Raw genomic sequence first — 19,045 nt, 5'->3', positions numbered from 1 at the left:
AATACATTTTTTCTGTAACAGGTATATGTATCCCAGTTGCTGAAACCATCTTGACACCTCATATTCCAGAACTTGAAGGTCGCCCAAAGAAAAATGGCCACATTTCTAACAAGGATTTAGGTTGGCAGAATATTGGAAGGCATCATTCTAAGATGCCACATATAAAAGGTAAGGATTAGACATTTAATTTTATGGACATCTACTATCAGCTTTACTCATGGCAGACTAATCCTACTAACCAGTTCCGAGGAACTGCTTTTCTCAGGACTACTTTTATTACAACTCTAAATGCCACAATTTCGGCAAGATACAGTTAGAAAATTTAGGACAATTTTCCATTTTAGGATATGATCAGGATGGTTAATTAAAATCATGATATTACACACATCACCCCACCAATCACCTCTCAAAAGGGGTTGCTGCATCCTTTAGATTGTTTACATCTAAATTGAACAGTACAGTATAACAGTATAGGGAATTACAATGTACCAAATTCAAGTCAGCCTGGAGAATCCATTTAAGTTTATTTTCTAATGGCTGCTGTTAATGAAGAATTGTGAATTGTGCACCTGCATGTTACTTGGCTATTTACTATAAATTGTTAATAATATTGTGATCAATCTCCTATACTTCTTGACAGGACATGAAGGAGACCCCTGTCTGCGGTCAACTGATTGCATTGAAGGCTTTTGCTGTGCTCGACATTTCTGGACCAAAATTTGTAAACCTGTGTTACGTCAAGGGGAGGTTTGCACAAAAATAAGAAAAAAGGGTTCTCATGGCTTGGAGATATTTCAGAGATGTGACTGTGCTAAAGGCTTATCTTGCAAAGTTTGGAAAGATGCCACATATTCTTCAAAATCAAGACTACACATTTGCCAGAAAATATAAGTATTTGGCATATAGCTGCTTTTCCAACAGACTATGAATTTGCCATTGGTACAAGATGGGGACGTTTCTTAGCGTCATTGGTACTGGAGAACGTAAAACACTGACCTGAAAGGAAATTTATATATTTGAACTGGAGATATTGGAGCTTATCTGTGTAAATAAACTTCTTGTGACAGTGACATTTCTTAAAAAAATGACATTTACCATTGTAACAGTGCATGCCCACTGATTTTACAAAATGTATAAAAAATTATCTATATAGAAATAATCTCTGTTTGTCTATTCTGTTAAATGCTTTAACCAGATCCAAACATATTTCTTGAATTTCCTGTGCACTGGCATGGGGCTTGTTCAATAGAAAGTAGAGCAGACCATGTCCAGGGAATAGAGTTATAGAATATTCTTGTGATGATCAATCATGCTGGATCAGAATTACACTACATCCTGTTCTTTGTCAAGAAAGTCTTTTTCAGAACACAGAAATTTGGCTCAGCCAGTTACTGGCAACTTCCATATGAATCTAAGAGGTCAATTATGAATAGCAGATCCAGAAAGCTTAGAGACTGCCGTGACTGTGGAGAAGAGATCAGTATTATTGAATTAGACCAATTAGGAAGGACGCATGCCTGCTTAACACACAGTCCATTGTAATGGTAAGTGTACATGTGTCTGCTGTCCACAATGAAATACTACAGTCATTCCTTGTGGCTTACATAAATTAACATTATGAGAACATGGTATTAAGATGTCTACAAGTCAACACATTATAGTTTACTAGCAATTATATCATCACCGTATCATGAAGATTGCAACAGGAACAGCAAACAATTCTGGATTCCACTTTATTACCAAATTATACTTGCCTTTATTACTCTTTGCAGGTATTTATACTGTCCCATATTGAAGCACATTACTTCTCTTCAGTTGTTGTTGACCATTGGCTTTAAAAAAGAATAAAATATTCATGTGTTTTACTGCATTCTATTGTGTTTTATTGTATCAAGGAGGTATTGAGGATTGATCACTGAAAGGATAGAAAAATTGTTGTCTGAAGCTTACAAGCAGTCTTCGTTACTACTTTGTCCCAGTAAAAATGTGTTGAAACAATTATTCTCTTGCATCTTTTCTTTGAGCTCATTGGAAGGGGGGAATTTATTGTTGTAGTTATGTCACGTTTCAGACATATAACTATCACAATTGTCTGGAATATGCAGAATTGATTTAAAATTTTTTTTTGCAACATTTTCCAACCTACTCCACTTTTTTCCTTTTGCTTACTTAGGCCACATTCGCACGTAGTACGGCAGGCATACATCGGCGCTGGGGAGAGTAAGAGGGGGGAGCGCCTAGGACATGTCCTATCTTTCTACAGGCTATGGAACGGTACGGTGCCTCAAGTGTGCTGCACTGCACTGCTCCCATACGGCGCTGTGAGGCCATTGAAGTGTTATGGGGACGTATATATGCCGTATAAACGTCAGCCATATATACTTCCCCCATATGTTCATGTGAATGTAGCCTTAAACTGGATTTATCTGGAAGTGATTCCAGATGTAGTAGACAGTATAGTAATGTACAAGTTTCAAAAAGTTGCAATTTTAGGCGCAAATTCACTCTACTGCCCCCCTGGAAAAGGAAATACCCAGGAATTAGTTGGGAAAAAATGTGCAACTTATTTGCAACTTTTCACCAACAAGTCTCAAACACAATGGAGACTTTAACCCCTTAAGGATGCAGCCTTTTCATTAATTTTTTGCTCCCAACCCTTACAAATCTATAACTTTTTCATTTTTCCGCATACAGAGCTGTATGAGGGCTTTTTATGTGTAACAAATTGCACTTCACAGTGATTGCATTTATTATTCTATGCATTGAACTGGAAAGCAGGTAAAATGCGGTGAAATCGGGGAATAAACACATTTGAACAATTTTCTTGTGGCCTCAGTTTTTACAACTTTCACAGGACGCCCCAAATACCTACCTCTACTTTATTCTTTGGTTCAGTAACATAATAGGGTTACTCAAATCATACGGGCTTTATTGTATTTTAATATATTTTAAAAAATTAAAATCTTGTGTTAAAAAAATGAATTTTGCCATTCTCACTTTTTTATACAGTGTACGGTAACTGTGTAAGGTGTACATTTTTTTTGCGAGATGAATTGACATTTTTATTGCTACCAATTTAAGGACTTTATTAACTTTTTAATCACTCTTAGTAAAAAATGTTATATGTTGCAAAATCACAAAAAAGTGGCCTTTTGGATATTTACAGTGTTCAAAACCAGGAATAACCATTATCATATCTTGATAGACCGGACATTTTGGGATGTGGTGATACTTTACATGTTTACTTGCTTACTTATTTTTATATCAGTTCTAAGGAAACTGATCTAATTGATTTCCACATCTATAACAATATGCAAATCGCACATTGTAATAGATAAGCTAACATAAGACAGACTTCAGGAGAGCGATGATCAAAACAAAGATGGCGACACCTAAGCACGGCCCTCTTTTAAATGATGCCAGCAAGCACTGATCATGGGTGTTTACTGTGGGTGCTTGTGAGCCCCATGTCTGCATGGCAAGGACTCTGTGAGCCCTATTCATACATCCTTAGCAGCTTCATGACGTACAGGTGCGTCAAGAAGCATTAAGGAGTTAACACTTTTGCAACATTTATCAAACAGTCCAAGCCACTATGATAAAAATGACATACAAAAAAAGTTTCTAAACAGTCTAAGAAACTGGCGCAAGAAGCATGCTTTATGATAAATTCCCCCACCATTGTACCTGTAAGTCCCTCCTGATATACCGTATATGAAAGTATAGACATAAATTCACATAAATAATTCTCTAGCAAAGTAGTCAAGTACTGTCTTTCAGAGCTGAGTGTTAGAAATCAAATTACTTAAAGGAAACTGATAGGTCCTTTGTGAAAGAACAATAGAAAGTAGATGTTCGTAATGTAAAACTGGAGTATTTTATTTACACTTTATTAAACTTATTTTTTATTTGTTACAGAAATGAATAGAGTAGGTTATAACACTTAACTTTGTAATAAAGTAAAGCAGCTTCATTGTGCCTTGTTTCTGCTATTTCTCCTGTAGCGAGCAGTGTTTCTAAAAGCCTTTTGAGCTCCATGTACCACGGAGTGATAAACAGGCAAACAATAAACTCTTACCATAACTAGGAAATATTTCCCTTAATGATTAATCTCTTTAAGGAGATAAGACCTTCGGTGACTGTAGGATATTTTATTGGACTGATTTATCAATAGCTGTTAGTGGTATTCATTTACAGAAACTGCTGAAATAACGAAGAAAAGCAGGGGAAAATGAAAGACAAAGAAACACATTTCTTTAATGAACTGCATAACAAATTCCAACAATTATCATCTTCAATATTCATTTATAAAATGTTGTCCAAAGTTTAGGAATGCAAATGCTGAACGTATAGCACAAGCCTTGATAAATCCTCCCAATGAAACAGCACACTTCTTGCTGCCCATTATAAGTCTATGAAGTGTGGTCTATAAAGTATGTATAGTATGAAATAATTTATTGACAAAAGCTCTTGAACAATGAATGTTGTTTTTTATATATATTCAACAAGCAACCTTTTGCTCACACCTTTACAGTTAAAGGTGCAGTATTTAAATAGCATTTATCCACAGGTGTGATGAAGAGGGCCAAATGACTTGTTTGTGTGGTGTCAACCCTGGTTGACATTGCTATAATAAAACACTCAAGTAAAATCACTTTACTTGCTGATGCCATTTAACCCTTTCAGGACCTGGCCCTTTTTTGTTTTTTCATTTTGGATAACTTTTTTATTTTTCCATGTACAGAGCTGTGTGATGGCTTATTTTCTGCGTAACAAATTGCACTTCATAGTGATGGTATTGAATATTCCATGCCGTGTACTAGGAAGTGGAAAAAAAATTCCAAATGCAATGATATTGGTAAAAAAACGCATTTGTGCCGTCTTCTTGTGGGCTTGGATCTTACGGATTTCACTGTGAGCCCCAAATGACATGTCTACTTTATTCTTTGGGTCTGTGCGATTACGGGGATACCAAATTAATATAGGTTTTATATTGTTTTCATACATTAAAAATTAAAACCTCCTGTACAAAAATTTTTTGGGGGATTTTGCCATCTTCTGAGGCTAATACTTTTTTTATACTTTGGTGTACGGAGCTGTGGGTGGTGTCGTTTTTTGCAGATTTTGATGACGTTTACAATGTTATCAATTTTAGGACTGTTCGACCTTGTGATCACTTTTTATAGAATTTTTAAATTTTTTTAAATGACAAAAAAAGTGCCATTTTCGACTTTGGGCGCCATTTTCCGTTACGGGATTAAACGCAGTGAAAAACCGTTATCATATTTTGATAGATCTGGCATTTTCGGACGCGGCGATACCTAATGTGTTTATGATTTTTACTATTTATTTATATCAGTTCTAGGGAAAGGGGGGTGATTTCAGTTTTTAGGGTTTTTTATTATAATTTTTTTTTTAACTTTTTTTTATTTTTATTTTTAGTACTTTTCAGACTCCCTAGGGTACTTTAACCCTAGGGTGTCTGCACGATCCCATCATATACTGCCATACTACAGTATGGCCGTATATGGGGATTTTACTACTCATACATTACAATGTGCTGATAGCACATTGTAATGCATGGGTTAACCCGAAGTAGCCTCGGGTCATCGTGAGACCCGAGGTTACCATGGCGACGGATCACCGCTCCCCGATGACATCACGGGGAGCGGCGATCCTCGAAAAGATGGCGGCGCCCACGCGCCGGCATCCTTTTGAAGCCGCCGGCAGCATTGCCGGCGGCGATTAAGGTGAAAACACCCGCGATCGGTGCTAGCACCGATCGCGGGTGTTACCGGTAAGCCTTTGCTGCAATATGCAGCAAAGAGTTACCGGCTATGGAGAGGGCTCAGCGCGTGAGCCCTCTCCATGCACCCGCGGCCGACCCGTGACGTGCTATTACGTCACGGGTCGTGAACGGGTTAAGGTACTATAAGCATGGTGTATGTTACATAAATTTTCACTTAATAGCTTCAGATTAACATACAAAATATTACTGAAGAAGACCAAGCAATTACTATACTTCAGAGTAACAATCATGTATTTCCATGTATTTCTTTCCTGCAATTTATTACTTGTTGAAAGATTATTACACTATGGTTTAAACTGCCTTCTACAAGTTCCCTATGCAGCCAGTCCATATAAAATGTTATTGATTCATTTACTGTTCCCTTCATTTGGAGATGCTACCATCCATTAGGGGAAACATTATTCTTTATGGCCTATTGTACATTTTGGACTTTTCAATGAAATAGAAAACTGCCGGTTGGACCCAGTATGAGGTATTTTCATTCTGGGACCATTATATCTCTGGGATAAAAGCCAAGACCACCACATTCAAAATGCTTAGAACTTTTTAACATCACCTCATCAGAATGATTTCTAGTCCCACATAATACATCTGTCTTGAAATCAGGGTGCTTCAGGCTATAGTTTGCTATATAATGAATGTGACATCACGCCATCTTTCCCTCTTACCTAATGATGACTACTTTTGATTACTAGAATACTTAGAAATAGTTCACTTCTGTTTTTTAGTTTTTACTTCTGTCATCTCAAAATGACATACAGACTTACATTGAGACCAAATAGAAAAACCGACCAAACCACGAATTTGCAAGAAGATCTTTTCTTTCAATGTTTCCATCTAGGGAAATGTTTTATGAAGAGGAATGGTAAGGAAGGACAGACACATAGAAGAAAACATAATAATAACCTTTTTATACAGAGCCTTTTGTACAGTCCTCATCTAAAACTTTTAGTAATGTTATAGTTTTGGTGTAACAAATTTTGTTGCAATACTACATTGTAAGATAATTTTTGCCACAATGTTGTGGGCTCTGTGTTCACATCTTTCACAGTGCACTCCAAACGACACCTCAGAGAGATACCTAATGAAGGTTAAACAGCTTTTAATAGATTTTAAAAAGCAGTAAGTACAAAAAAGTCTTCATTTTGACATGAGTAACCTTCTCATACTTCACTGTGTGTATCTGTGTGATGTGTAATTTTTTCCGGGAGTAGCTGATAATTTCATTGCTACCATTTTTGGCACAGCATAACCTTTTTAATCAGCTTTTATTTTCCAATTTTTATTCACTGTGCTATGGCGAAAAAGTGGTAATTCGGACATTTGGATATTATTTTCTATTATACAGTTCACAAGACTTTTGGGACAAGATGTTAGCTGACATACACTCTATTGAAAGTGGGTCATTTGAACTTTTAGGCTTTGTATCTTTAGACCATCCCAGTTACTTGAACCCTAGGAGGTCTGATCACTTATTCAATATACTGTAATACTACTGGCATGCATGCACCTGTGGTAAGGGTTTCAGCTGTTATAGCAACCAGTCGGTGCTCCCCAATGCTGTCACAGGGGACACCAGCCAGATCCAATTTTATGATTCTCATGTGGCACTGTCATTAAGGTGTCTCACTGCATATGTGCAAGCACTGATCAGCCCTTCAGTGTTAGCAGCATAAATCATTGTATATGGAGGGGGTTAAAGTGGTTTTTGTCCCTTCAATATATCTGTCTGCAGATTCTTCCCATTCTTCCTTGGAAAACAACTCAAGCTCAATGATGTTGGATGGAGAGCGTTTGTAAACAGCAGTTTTCAGCTCTTTCCACAGATTCTTGATTGGATTCAGATCTGACTTTGACTTGGCCATTCTAACACCTGGAAAAGCTTATTTGTGAACCATTCCATTGTAGATTTTGCATTATGTTTGGGATCATTTTGTTTTTGAAAGATAAATTTCCATCTCAGTCTCAGGCCTTTTGCAGACTCTAACAGGTTTTCTTCCAGAATGGTCCTGTATTTGGCTCCATCCATCTTCCCATTAATTTTAACCACATTCCCTGTCATTGCTGAAGAAAAGCAGGCAGTGATACCATGATGCTGCCACTTTTGCATAAAGGCCAGATTTGTCCAGTGTACGACTGCTTGTTGTTCTATGGACAGACTCTCCCACCTCAGCTTTAGATCTCTGCAGTTCCTCCCGAGTGATCATTGACCTCTTGGATGCATCTCTGATCAGCCACAGAGGCGTAACTATGAGAGTCTGGGCTCCATAGCAGATTTCAGCATGGGGACCCCTTCCTCTTAAAAAAAAAAATACATGTATGTAAAATCACACACATTTATACACCCAAATATACACACACAAAGTTCTACATACATACATATATTAATACACTCCTACACACATGTAGAAACTCATACGAACACACATATATACATCAGCAGCTTGAGAATAAAAAACATTAGAACTTGTTTCTATTGTTCTATCTAGTGTTGCTAAGGGAAGAACATTAAGGGAAAACATACTATCTTACAGTTGTTGTTCTATGGAACCTATACAGATTGCAGGATTACTGGGCCAAAACTTCTCCAACATATAGAACATAACCCGTCTGGGTAGGATGTTGCATTTCTGTTCTCCTCCCCTCCCCACCCAGAGAGACAGGGACGTCAGCTGGTTTTAAAGATATAACCAGATGGGGCTCCTGTGACTTTCACAGGAGTCTCTGAGGCTCATTTGCATAATTGTTAAATATTTTTTTCCTCAAAAACTATGCTAAAAGTTGCAAAAAGAACAACAAAGCCTGTTTATGCTGCACAAGCCAGCATGTAAGTGTGCTTGCTTTAGAAGAACTACAATACGGTTCATTTTCTAGCCAGAAAGGGATAGGAACATGTTAAAAACCCATCAACTTTTTTGCACATATAGAAGCAAAATGGCTCATCTACTTCATAATTATTTACTTACCATTTACATGAATAATTCTTATAATTCATTTTGAAAATGAAAAACACCAGTTTGATGTGAATGAAAACTAAGGTCCTGGCAGAGAAGTAAGGCCTTACAAGGAATGATTGTAAAGTGATACAGGTTTTACTAGACAAATACATTTGCAGATGTTATTTTATGAACAATGTCAGCCACCCGTTACTTTGTGGCATGTTTTTTTATGAGTGTGTTTCATTTACTCTGAAGCATGTCCTGAGAAGAAGAACATATGAGGTGTAAATCCCATAAATTCACCAGAATCAGGAGGCGAAAAGTGACTATACGACGCAGCGCACTGACAGGATAAATATATATCCACATAATATGACTGGAATAAATGCTAACAAACAGCAGCCAGATGATTTTCACATGCATAGCAGGTGAAAGTGTGACATTCAGTTCAGCCAGGAGACTATCTGCAGAATGTGCTCTTGCTTTGAAATTTTCCATGCAAATTACAGTGGTGACACCACTATGTACTTAGGGAATGCATGAGATTTACCAGATTACATTACCTTCTGCTTTGAGTTATTGCATTCATTGGAAGGAACCTTAAGACTAAAACACTAGGGTGTCTCAGACTGCAACACCTGGGTGACTTGGAAGCTATTTTATAAATCACACTTCTCAGAATGAAGAGTGCTTGGGTTCTAAAGCGCACAATTAGTTATGTATTATACAGCAGTGAAGATATTTAGCAAAACCTAGTAAAACTACTTCCAAAAATGCATTGCTGTCTAAAACAGAAACATGTTAAAGGAGAATTCCACCCAAAGGCAGGAAAACAAGCCTTGGGCGGAATGAGGTCACATTTGTTATGTAACATCACACACTTGTAGATCCTAAAGATGTCACTCAGGACCTCCTGATGACCTCAGGATCTTCAGAAAGCCAAGGTAGTGAGACATTGAGTACCGTAACTACCACAATTTGGGCAGACATATATTACATTTCCCTATTGTGGAACTGGACAGAACATCTCATCAGGGAATCGGGATGAGGATGTGTTAGAAAAGTAAGTAAGTAAAATAAAAGTAAGTAGAGTCAAAAATAAATCTGTAATTTTTTTTACAAGATAAGGCATATCATTGGGTAATTATATCAGGTAAATGTAAAAATGTAATAATATAAGAATGTAACAATATATGATATAATAAAAACAATTCGAAAACTTTCTCAAATTTTCACCCACCATCCTAAAGAGCCTATCCTACTAGTTAAACTACTAGTTACCTTACTGTTGTTGGTACAATCCAATCCCCTGCAAAGACTTTAGTTCTCTCTTTTTTGATCCCCCCTCAAATCCTACGCCATTTTGCCAAGGTGCATGTAATGTCTGTTTTGCTAATTCAGTGTCAAAGAAGGGAGTAAATACTTCAGCCATTTTAGATACACATAAATAAAGGGCTGTCATGCACCCTATGCATGAGCAGATGATCTTTCCTCAACATTATTTTATACAAAGATGGCAGAAGAGTGGACTGAAGCCATGTCTGCAATATATATCTAATTGGTATTAAAAATATATGTGAAGTACTTTGGGAAAATAGGCCGACACAGGGGCATGATGGAGTATTGTTTGTGGTGTGAATGATAATGTCCCCATTGCACCTTGATCTGTGCCATGACTTTACCAATAGCCTCCATCAGATGGGAATGTTTAAATGATGCGGCATTCCCTTCTGCATCCTTGCTACCAACCTTGTACAGAAAGTACCCTCATGTGATAAAAGTCACATATCATAAATATATATGGCACATGAGGAGAAAAAGTAGTTCTCAATGATCACTGCCTGATGGATAAACCCCCATTCCTCCAATATTTATTTTTTTGGATCTGGTTCTGGATCCACTCCCCGTAGGTTGCATATTAAGGCTGCTATCTATTACAGAGTGGCATCTGTCCAAATTCCCTTCTCTTTCCATAACTAGAACATTCTAATATTTGCATTCCTTCAGTGGTGCCAATCAGAAACCAAGGATTGCAGCTTTAAACTGATAAGGCCCCTTCCACACTTGCGTTGCAGATCATTGTCAGAGTCTGATCAGGGTACGATCAGGGTTTGGTCAGTGAAAAACCGACATTTTTCATCAGAGTTCAATCAGTTTTCAGTCAGAGTTTGTTTAATGTCCTAGTTTTTCACGCACCTTTTCATATGGCAATTGATGCGTGAAAAACGCATTGCACTTGCATTGGACTTGCATGTGTCTCAGAGTGCAATGCGTTTTTGATGCATCTCCGTAGACTTGTATGATGCATTTTTCACGCGCCTGACTTGCAAAAGTAGAGCATGTCAAGATTTAAACGCGCATTAAAAAAAACCTTGTGTGTGTGCGTGAAAAAAAATGCAAGTGTGAAAAAGCCCATTGATTGCAATGAGCCAGAGTGCAATGCAAGTTCTACGTGTCAAAAGCACGCGCAGAACACACGCGTGAAAGGGGCCTAAGTCCTTTATTATACCATTGGGTCAACAGTTAGCGATTTCACAGAGCATAGATTGTTGATTCAGGATACCCACACAGAGCGTGTATAAATTTTGGGGATCTACTTGTATAAATACCAGGGTCATTTTATGATGTTCTAGTTCATGATTTGTAAAGCGCTATTATTATTATTATTATTATTATTGAAAAAGAACAATTTATTTCATTTACCATAAATCTGATTAGAAGGTAATACATTACAGAGGTATTGTAATACTGGGTGGGAATGAAACAACATCATCTTCAAACAATACAGCTTTTAGTTAAATTTTTCAAACCATTGATACTTTTAATGTCCCCAGGCTGTAGAATTAGTAGAAAAAAAGAAGGAGCAATAGGGATAGATGTAAATAAATTTTTTTTTTAATTCATTTTGTGAATTTTTAAGAAAAAATGGATTCTGTGTGACAAAACCAATATTTTGTAAATCTTCTGTATCAAAATGGATTAATGGATTTTGTGTGACAAAGAGAGTGATTTGTGATTTTTTTTCATGTGAAAAAGTATTATTCTGTGGCAAAAAATTGTATTTTATGCAACAAAATTTTGCAGTCAATATTTTTTGTAGTCAATAATTGTTTTTGTAACAGGAAATAAATTCTGTACATACAAAATAAACTGTATCTAAAGTTATTTGTGCGTTTTAAGATAAAACAGAACTTAGAAAACAATCTACAGCTTACTCACAGGATAATAGCTAAATGTGATTTCTCAAAACTGTTCAAATTCTAACTTGAATTCCAAAAGGTTATAGATATAATATTCCATGTAAGTGACATCATTCCTAAGGGTACAGAATCTGTTAATCCTTATTTATTTATTTATTCCTGCAACACTTGCTGTGTTATTGCAGGAACAAATAAGGAAATTATACTCTTGTGGATGCTGTCACCTACCTGGAATACATAATTCAGTTTTTGTCACAAAATGCATTGTGTACAGGATTACAAACAGAAGAGTAATAAAGCTTAGTAAATTACCCATCTGCGGAGTTCACTGAAAGTGCATTGTCCGACGATAATGCACTTTGCCGCGATTTACTAAGATCGAGTGCCCGATATCCTGCATGTGTCGCTCTACCGCTCAGGTTCGACAGAGTTCACCATCTTCTTCCTGGTGCATGTAAGTACATTGTCTTGTGACACAATTTGAAAGGTAAATCCCGCGCTCAGTCCGAATCAGTTGGATTATACGATGGCCCGCCCCCCCCCAAAATTTTTGTAACATGGAAGCAAGCACAGCTGCGCCAAAAAGCGCAGACCCCAGTTAAATACCTGTCCAAGCCATGCAATCCCTGAATCCGACAAACAGTCAGACGAAAGTGCAAACCGCGACCCTTACTAAATAAGCACCAGTGTGTAACTTAGCTTGGGTGGACTGAGATGAACGGTGTACACTACTGCACATGCCTGGAATGAATAGCCTCACTAGTGACATCCTGTGACTCAAAGTAAGGTAACACCTGGGACCTCAAACAAAGCTTATACTTTTTTAAAGATTTTAATTACATTAATTGATCTGTTAAAACTTCAAACTTCTTTATTCAGCCAACAAGCAGATATGAGGAGGCCAAGACACTGAAAAAGATCAAGGGTTTTGATCAACTATTTCTGACAGGTTGGGGTTTAATTTTAGGACTCCCCAATTCTTAAGGACTGCGGAACCACGTTTGTACGGACAGAAGCGTCTACCCTGCTTTTTTTCTTATTATTACCCGTTTTCCTTCTAACAGTTCTTTCCTTTTCAAAGCTTTTTCATCCTTAATATGCTTAAGGCAGATAAACTGACTCTACGTAACGCTAACCTTCACGTGTTTGGGTTAGGAGCTCCCAAAGTGGCGGAAGTACTTTGTGGCTCTTTCTTTTGGGTCTGTAACCTTTTGTTATTAACTCAGACACCTGGACAGATACCATGAAGTTGAAGTTCGCAACCTCCAAATTTTGCGTTAATTTTCATATTCATATTGTTCTCATTCAGTTCTGTGATGAGGTTTCCGAAATTGATGGGCAAACCAACCATACAATGAAGGCATATAATCCACATACCTGATGAATATCTGAAAATACTGCAAAAAAATTATTCTTGCAGAAAAAATATATTTACTTTAAAACCTAGCCAGAAGGATATTCACCAGGGTACAAGCAACAAACGTTCCCCTTATGGTACCTACCATTGAATATAAATGTTGCTCAAAATGAATGCCAACGACTCACATACAAACCCAACGTAAATGGCACTCTTACTTCTTCATTTGTCAGAACCTGACTGACTTCTCTGATGTCACTTTCATGGGGAATCCGTGTACAGGCGGTCCCCTACTTAAGAACACTTGACTTACAGATGACCCCTAGTTACAAACGGACTTTACTGTACTTTAGCCCTAGGCTACAATAAACAGCTATAACAATTAATAAAGGTCTCTGTAATTAAGATGTATTGTTCTTCCTGGTTCTTATGACAACCCAACATTTTCAAAATCTAATTGTCACAGAGACCAAAAAAATTCTGATTGGGGTTACAATTATAAAATACACAGTTCTGACTTATATGCAAATTCAACTTAAGAACAAACTTACAGAACCTTTCTTGTACATAAGTTCAATAGTTCTCTATGTCAATAGACGTCAACATATACCTGTCATGCCAATTGATACCACTTAAATAAAATTGAATATCTTCCAAAAGTGGGTCTCACTAACCAATCAATATATTGGGATGATGGCTAGGACACCTGCCAATCCCCGCATGATTGGACAGTCTGAGGGAGCACTAAGGGACTTGTGCACCTTAGGAAGAAAATAATAGAATGGCCTAGGGTGAATGGAAACAAATTTAGTTAAATTTAGTTAAGTGAGATATAAGTCAATCTATTGTTGGGCCAATTGTTTTATATGAGATGAAAATATTTCATGAATTCCTGCAATTTTTTCCTGTGTTTCCTACTATTAAAATTAATGAACATCCTTATGAATAGAAGTGATAGAATCTTATTGTCCCTTATTAAATGTTCAACTCCTATCGGCAACACTATATTAATGCAGCACTTTCTTTTAATGGAACTGTTTAATAATACCAACATATTAGACAACAACTTAATTGTCTATTATCATAACTAATAGCTGAAATTCTAATTTAATTTTGCATAGCTGTAACATAGAATCCTGCTGAATTCACCTGAGCAAAAACCATTAAAATGATGAACCTTCTAATTCCACTAAATTAAACATTTCTCTTAGAATGTACAAGGTAGATCAAGATTAGAGAACAACACACAATTTCCTAAATGTCAAGATTATTGTTCAGCCCTAAATTAATATATACTTACATGAGTAAAATAGCCGTTTTCAAAGCCTATTTTATAAATTGTGTATATTCTGAATCACAGAATAAAATTGTTAATTAGATCATGGTAAAAGAAAACTGATCAAAATTAGTGAACACCTTCAGATACCGGCTAGTTACCTGCATTATCTGGTAAATTTACTGGCAGCCTAACTTTCAATTTTCACTTCAGCCTACAATTTTCATGCAAGACAATGATGCCTGACACACAGCAAAATGAGTAAAGCATTTCATTGAAACAAAAAACCTTTCACACACTGTTTCACTGATGGTAACACTTACGCATATGTATAAAGGTGAGGGCATATAAAACATAACTTTTACTAATAAGGTTAAAAAAAGAAAACAACACCAAAGTAGATCATAGCATGAGAATACTCATCAAGAATAAAAAATAGAGGCTGACCAACAGCCAAAGTCAGTTTCTCTGTAAGATACAGCAATTGTCAAGGTTAGATGCAAACACAAACAGCATAAAGTATGTGAACTCAGATGGCCTAACCATGCATTTAGCCAGCCTATGAGGCAACCGTGGATCTCTGAGCAAACACATACAGCATCATAACTATAGACTCATAGATGGGAAAATAAATAAACATATAGAATAAATATGGTCAGATCTCACCCATCCTGAAGTAGGACCAGACGAGGGTGGTAGACGATGGGTCTCAGGCACATCTAGGTCAGGAATAGGTAGATACACTGCCCCTAGTGAGCCCTCAACTTAACTCACCCTAGTCCCCAGATATAGCTCCCGTCCTTACAAGGACAGTCCCAGGCGTTCCCTAGTCATAGACTCGCCCTAGTAGGCCCTGAAGGTGCTATAATTCAAAATAAGCGTTCCCGACGCGTTTCCAGTGCCACAGGTGGTGGTACTTTCTTCAGGGGAATCATGCCAGTATTGGGTCCTGCTGCAGGAAAACCGACAGTGGTCAGCAATATTGGATTAGCAATGGCCTAGTCCATTCCTGTAGCAATGTATAATACAGAGTGAAAGTATTTGAAGGTTTTGGGTGGTTAGGTTGACACCCATCCCTTCCACCCACCTTCCTCTGATTGGTCCGAGTAACTCTATCCAGTGTGGCCAGGTGATGACCCACCGGTGGTATACGAGGCCACACCCAATCAGGTGTGATCTAATACCTATGGTGTTGAGACTGGGCGGTGCAAACCTGTCCCGGGGCATCTGTTTACTTACCCCATTACATCGCCGTCATCCCTCACGGCGTCTTCTCGTGGAGGTAGGCACGGACCCTGTACTTCCGGTCCGGCCCCACACTATCGCGACACGTCACTTCCGGTGCCGCGAATCGTCACTTCCGGCACCGGAAGTGACGTGTCGCGATAGTGTGGGGCCGGACCGGAAGTACAGGGTCCGTGCCTACCTCCACGAGGAGACGCCGTGAGGGATGACGGCGATGTAATGGGGTAAGTAAACAGATGCCCCGGGACAGGTTTGCACCGCCCAGTCTCAACACCATAGGTATTAGATCACACCTGATTGGGTGTGGCCTCGTATACTACCGGTGGGTCATCACCTGGCCACACTGGATAGAGTTACTCGGACCAATCAGAGGAAGGTGGGTGGAAGGGATGGGTGTCAACCTAACCACCCAAAACCTTCAAATACTTTCACTCTGTATTATACATTGCTACAGGAATGGACTAGGCCATTGCTAATCCAATATTGCTGACCACTGTCGGTTTTCCTGCAGCAGGACCCAATACTGGCATGATTCCCCTGAAGAAAGTACCACCACCTGTGGCACTGGAAACGCGTCGGGAACGCTTATTTTGAATTATAGCACCTTCAGGGCCTACTAGGGCGAGTCTATGACTAGGGAACGCCTGGGACTGTCCTTGTAAGGACGGGAGCTATATCTGGGGACTAGGGTGAGTTAAGTTGAGGGCTCACTAGGGGCAGTGTATCTACCTATTCCTGACCTAGATGTGCCTGAGACCCATCGTCTACCACCCTCGTCTGGTCCTACTTCAGGATGGGTGAGATCTGACCATATTTATTCTATATGTTTATTTATTTTCCCATCTATGAGTCTATAGTTATGATGCTGTATGTGTTTGCTCAGAGATCCACGGTTGCCTCATAGGCTGGCTAAATGCATGGTTAGGCCATCTGAGTTCACATACTTTATGCTGTTTGTGTTTGCATCTAACCTTGACAATTGCTGTATCTTACAGAGAAACTGACTTTGGCTGTTGGTCAGCCTCTATTTTTTATTCTTGATGAGTATTCTCATGCTATGATCTACTTTGGTGTTGTTTTCTTTTTTTAACCTTATTAGTAAAAGTTATGTTTTATATGCCCTCACCTTTATACATATGCGTTAGATTGGGATGGTGAATCCAGTGGCCTTCTTGTTGGCAACTTGCGACATAGTAAATTAGGCCCGTGTTTTTGATGGTAACACTTATGTGCATGTTATGTGCATGTTGGAACTGTTCTTAGCGACGACACACTTACAAAGAAATAGACTTTTGTCAGAAATCACAAATCGTTCTGTTAGGATCAGGTTTCAGGCTTCTTTCCGGAAAACCACACCCAGAGCTGCTTGTGATTGACAGCTCCCTTTCTGATCTTTGAGAAAGCTGGGTGTGTCCTTGAACTCGTTTTGTCTGCAGCTGGTGTTTGAGTGATGGACGGCTGAGCCAGTCAGTGCTGGTGGTAGTGTCCATTAAACTCAGATAGCTAGCTGCTTACCCCAATCTTCCTGGCAGTCAGATACAAAATTCCTGAGATACTGCTCACCCCACAAACTGTCTTGATCACATTGTCTAGCAGTCTCAGTATAACAGGACAGTGTACCAGACAGTTGTATCCCCAACTTTTTGCAAAACTCACTCCAGAACTCAGACACAAATGGTATGAGCTTATCAAAAAATAACAGACTCAGGTACCCCAAGCAGTTTAAGAACAATGTCAATGAACAGAGTGGCAAATTCCTTAGCATTAGGTAATTTTTCTAGCGGAAAGAAATGACACATTTTACATACAAAGCCAACAACCACCAAAATTACTGTCATTCCGAGAGAAGGAGGCAAATTCTTGACAAAATTCATAGATACATGTGTCCATGGTTTAGACTGAAAGATCAAGGAGGAGGGGATTCCACTGAGCATTCTCTGTAAACCTTGGTCTTAGTACAATTACTACATGCTGCAACATATTTCTCAACATCATGGGACTATTTAGGCCACCAATAGAGATGAGCGAGTATACTCGTCCGAGCTTGATGCTCGTTCGAGTATTAAGGTACTCGAAACGGCTCGTTGCTCGGACGAGTATTTCCCCTGCTCGAGATCAAGCATTTAATTAAAAAAACACAGTGAAGAACAATGAAGAATAGAATAAAAACAGTGAACACAGTGAACACAGGATCATTTAAGTGAAAAAGACAGTGAAGAACACAGTGAAGAATAGATTACAGATGTTCGGCACATCTGCTTACTTGTCGGAAGATACGCGCGGAACGGCAGCAGGGAGACATCAAGCAGCAGGGAGACATCAAGCAGCACGGGGAGACATCGGGCAGCACGGGGGAGACATCGGGCAGCGGGGAGACATCGGGCAGCACGGGGGAGACATCGGGCAGCACGGGGAGACATAGGGCAGCACGGGGGAGATATCGGGCAGCACGGGGGAGACAGCGGGCAGCACGGGGGAGACATCGGGCAGCACGGGGGAGACATCGGGCAGCACGGGGGAGACATCGGGCAGCACTGGGAGACATCAGGCAGCACGGGGGAGACATCGGGCAGCACGGGGAGACATCAGGCAGCACGGGGGAGACATCGGGCAGCACGGGGAGACATCGGGCAGCACGGGGGAGACATCGGGCAGCACGGGGGAGACATCGGGCAGCACGGGGAGACATCGGTCAGCACAGGTGAGACATCGGGCAGCACGGGGAGACATCGGGCAGCATGGGGAGACTTCAGTGGAAGAAGAGGAGCGGATCCCGGGACAGCGTATCACCCCGACAAGTAAGCAGATGTGCCGAACATCTGTAATCTATTCTTCACTGTGTTTTTCACTGCGTTTTTCACTTAAATGATCCTGTGTTCACTGTTTTTATTCTATTCTTCACTGTTCTTCACATCTGTTAACTTGTCGAGAGATAATATGCTCGCGGAACAGTGAAGAATAGATTGCAGATGTTTGCATACATCTGCTAACTTATCAGAAGACATTCTTTTTCAATTAAATAACACATTTTATTCCTGAACCATGGTCCCTTTGAAAAATGCTCGGGTCTCCCATTGACTTCAATGGGGCTCGTTATTCGAGACGAGCACTCGAGCATCTGGAAAAGTTCGTCTCGAATAACGAGCACCCGAGCATTTTAGTGCTCGCTCATCTCTAGCCACCAATAAGATTCAGAAATCACATTTCTAGTAGCAGTGA

General features: G+C 39.1%; 1 protein-coding gene across 1 annotated transcript in view; it reads left to right on the top strand.

Moving 5' to 3' along the window:
• DKK2 (dickkopf WNT signaling pathway inhibitor 2) overlaps positions 1–2,001 on the top strand; it is a 50,696-nt gene extending 48,695 nt beyond the window's left edge. Inside the window, exons 3-4 of the mRNA XM_072119138.1 lie at positions 22–168; positions 641–2,001. Of these exons, the coding sequence (XP_071975239.1) occupies positions 22–168; positions 641–891 (398 nt within the window). The 3' untranslated portion in view covers positions 892–2,001. The remainder of the gene's footprint in view (positions 1–21; positions 169–640) is intronic.
• Positions 2,002–19,045: the final 17,044 nt, after the last annotated feature.

The sequence above is a fragment of the Engystomops pustulosus genome, chromosome 1 (assembly GCF_040894005.1).
Source record: "Engystomops pustulosus chromosome 1, aEngPut4.maternal, whole genome shotgun sequence".
Classification (NCBI taxonomy): domain Eukaryota; kingdom Metazoa; phylum Chordata; class Amphibia; order Anura; family Leptodactylidae; genus Engystomops; species Engystomops pustulosus.
Note: the sequence above shows the minus strand (reverse complement) of the source record. Positions and strands in the feature narration are given on the sequence as shown.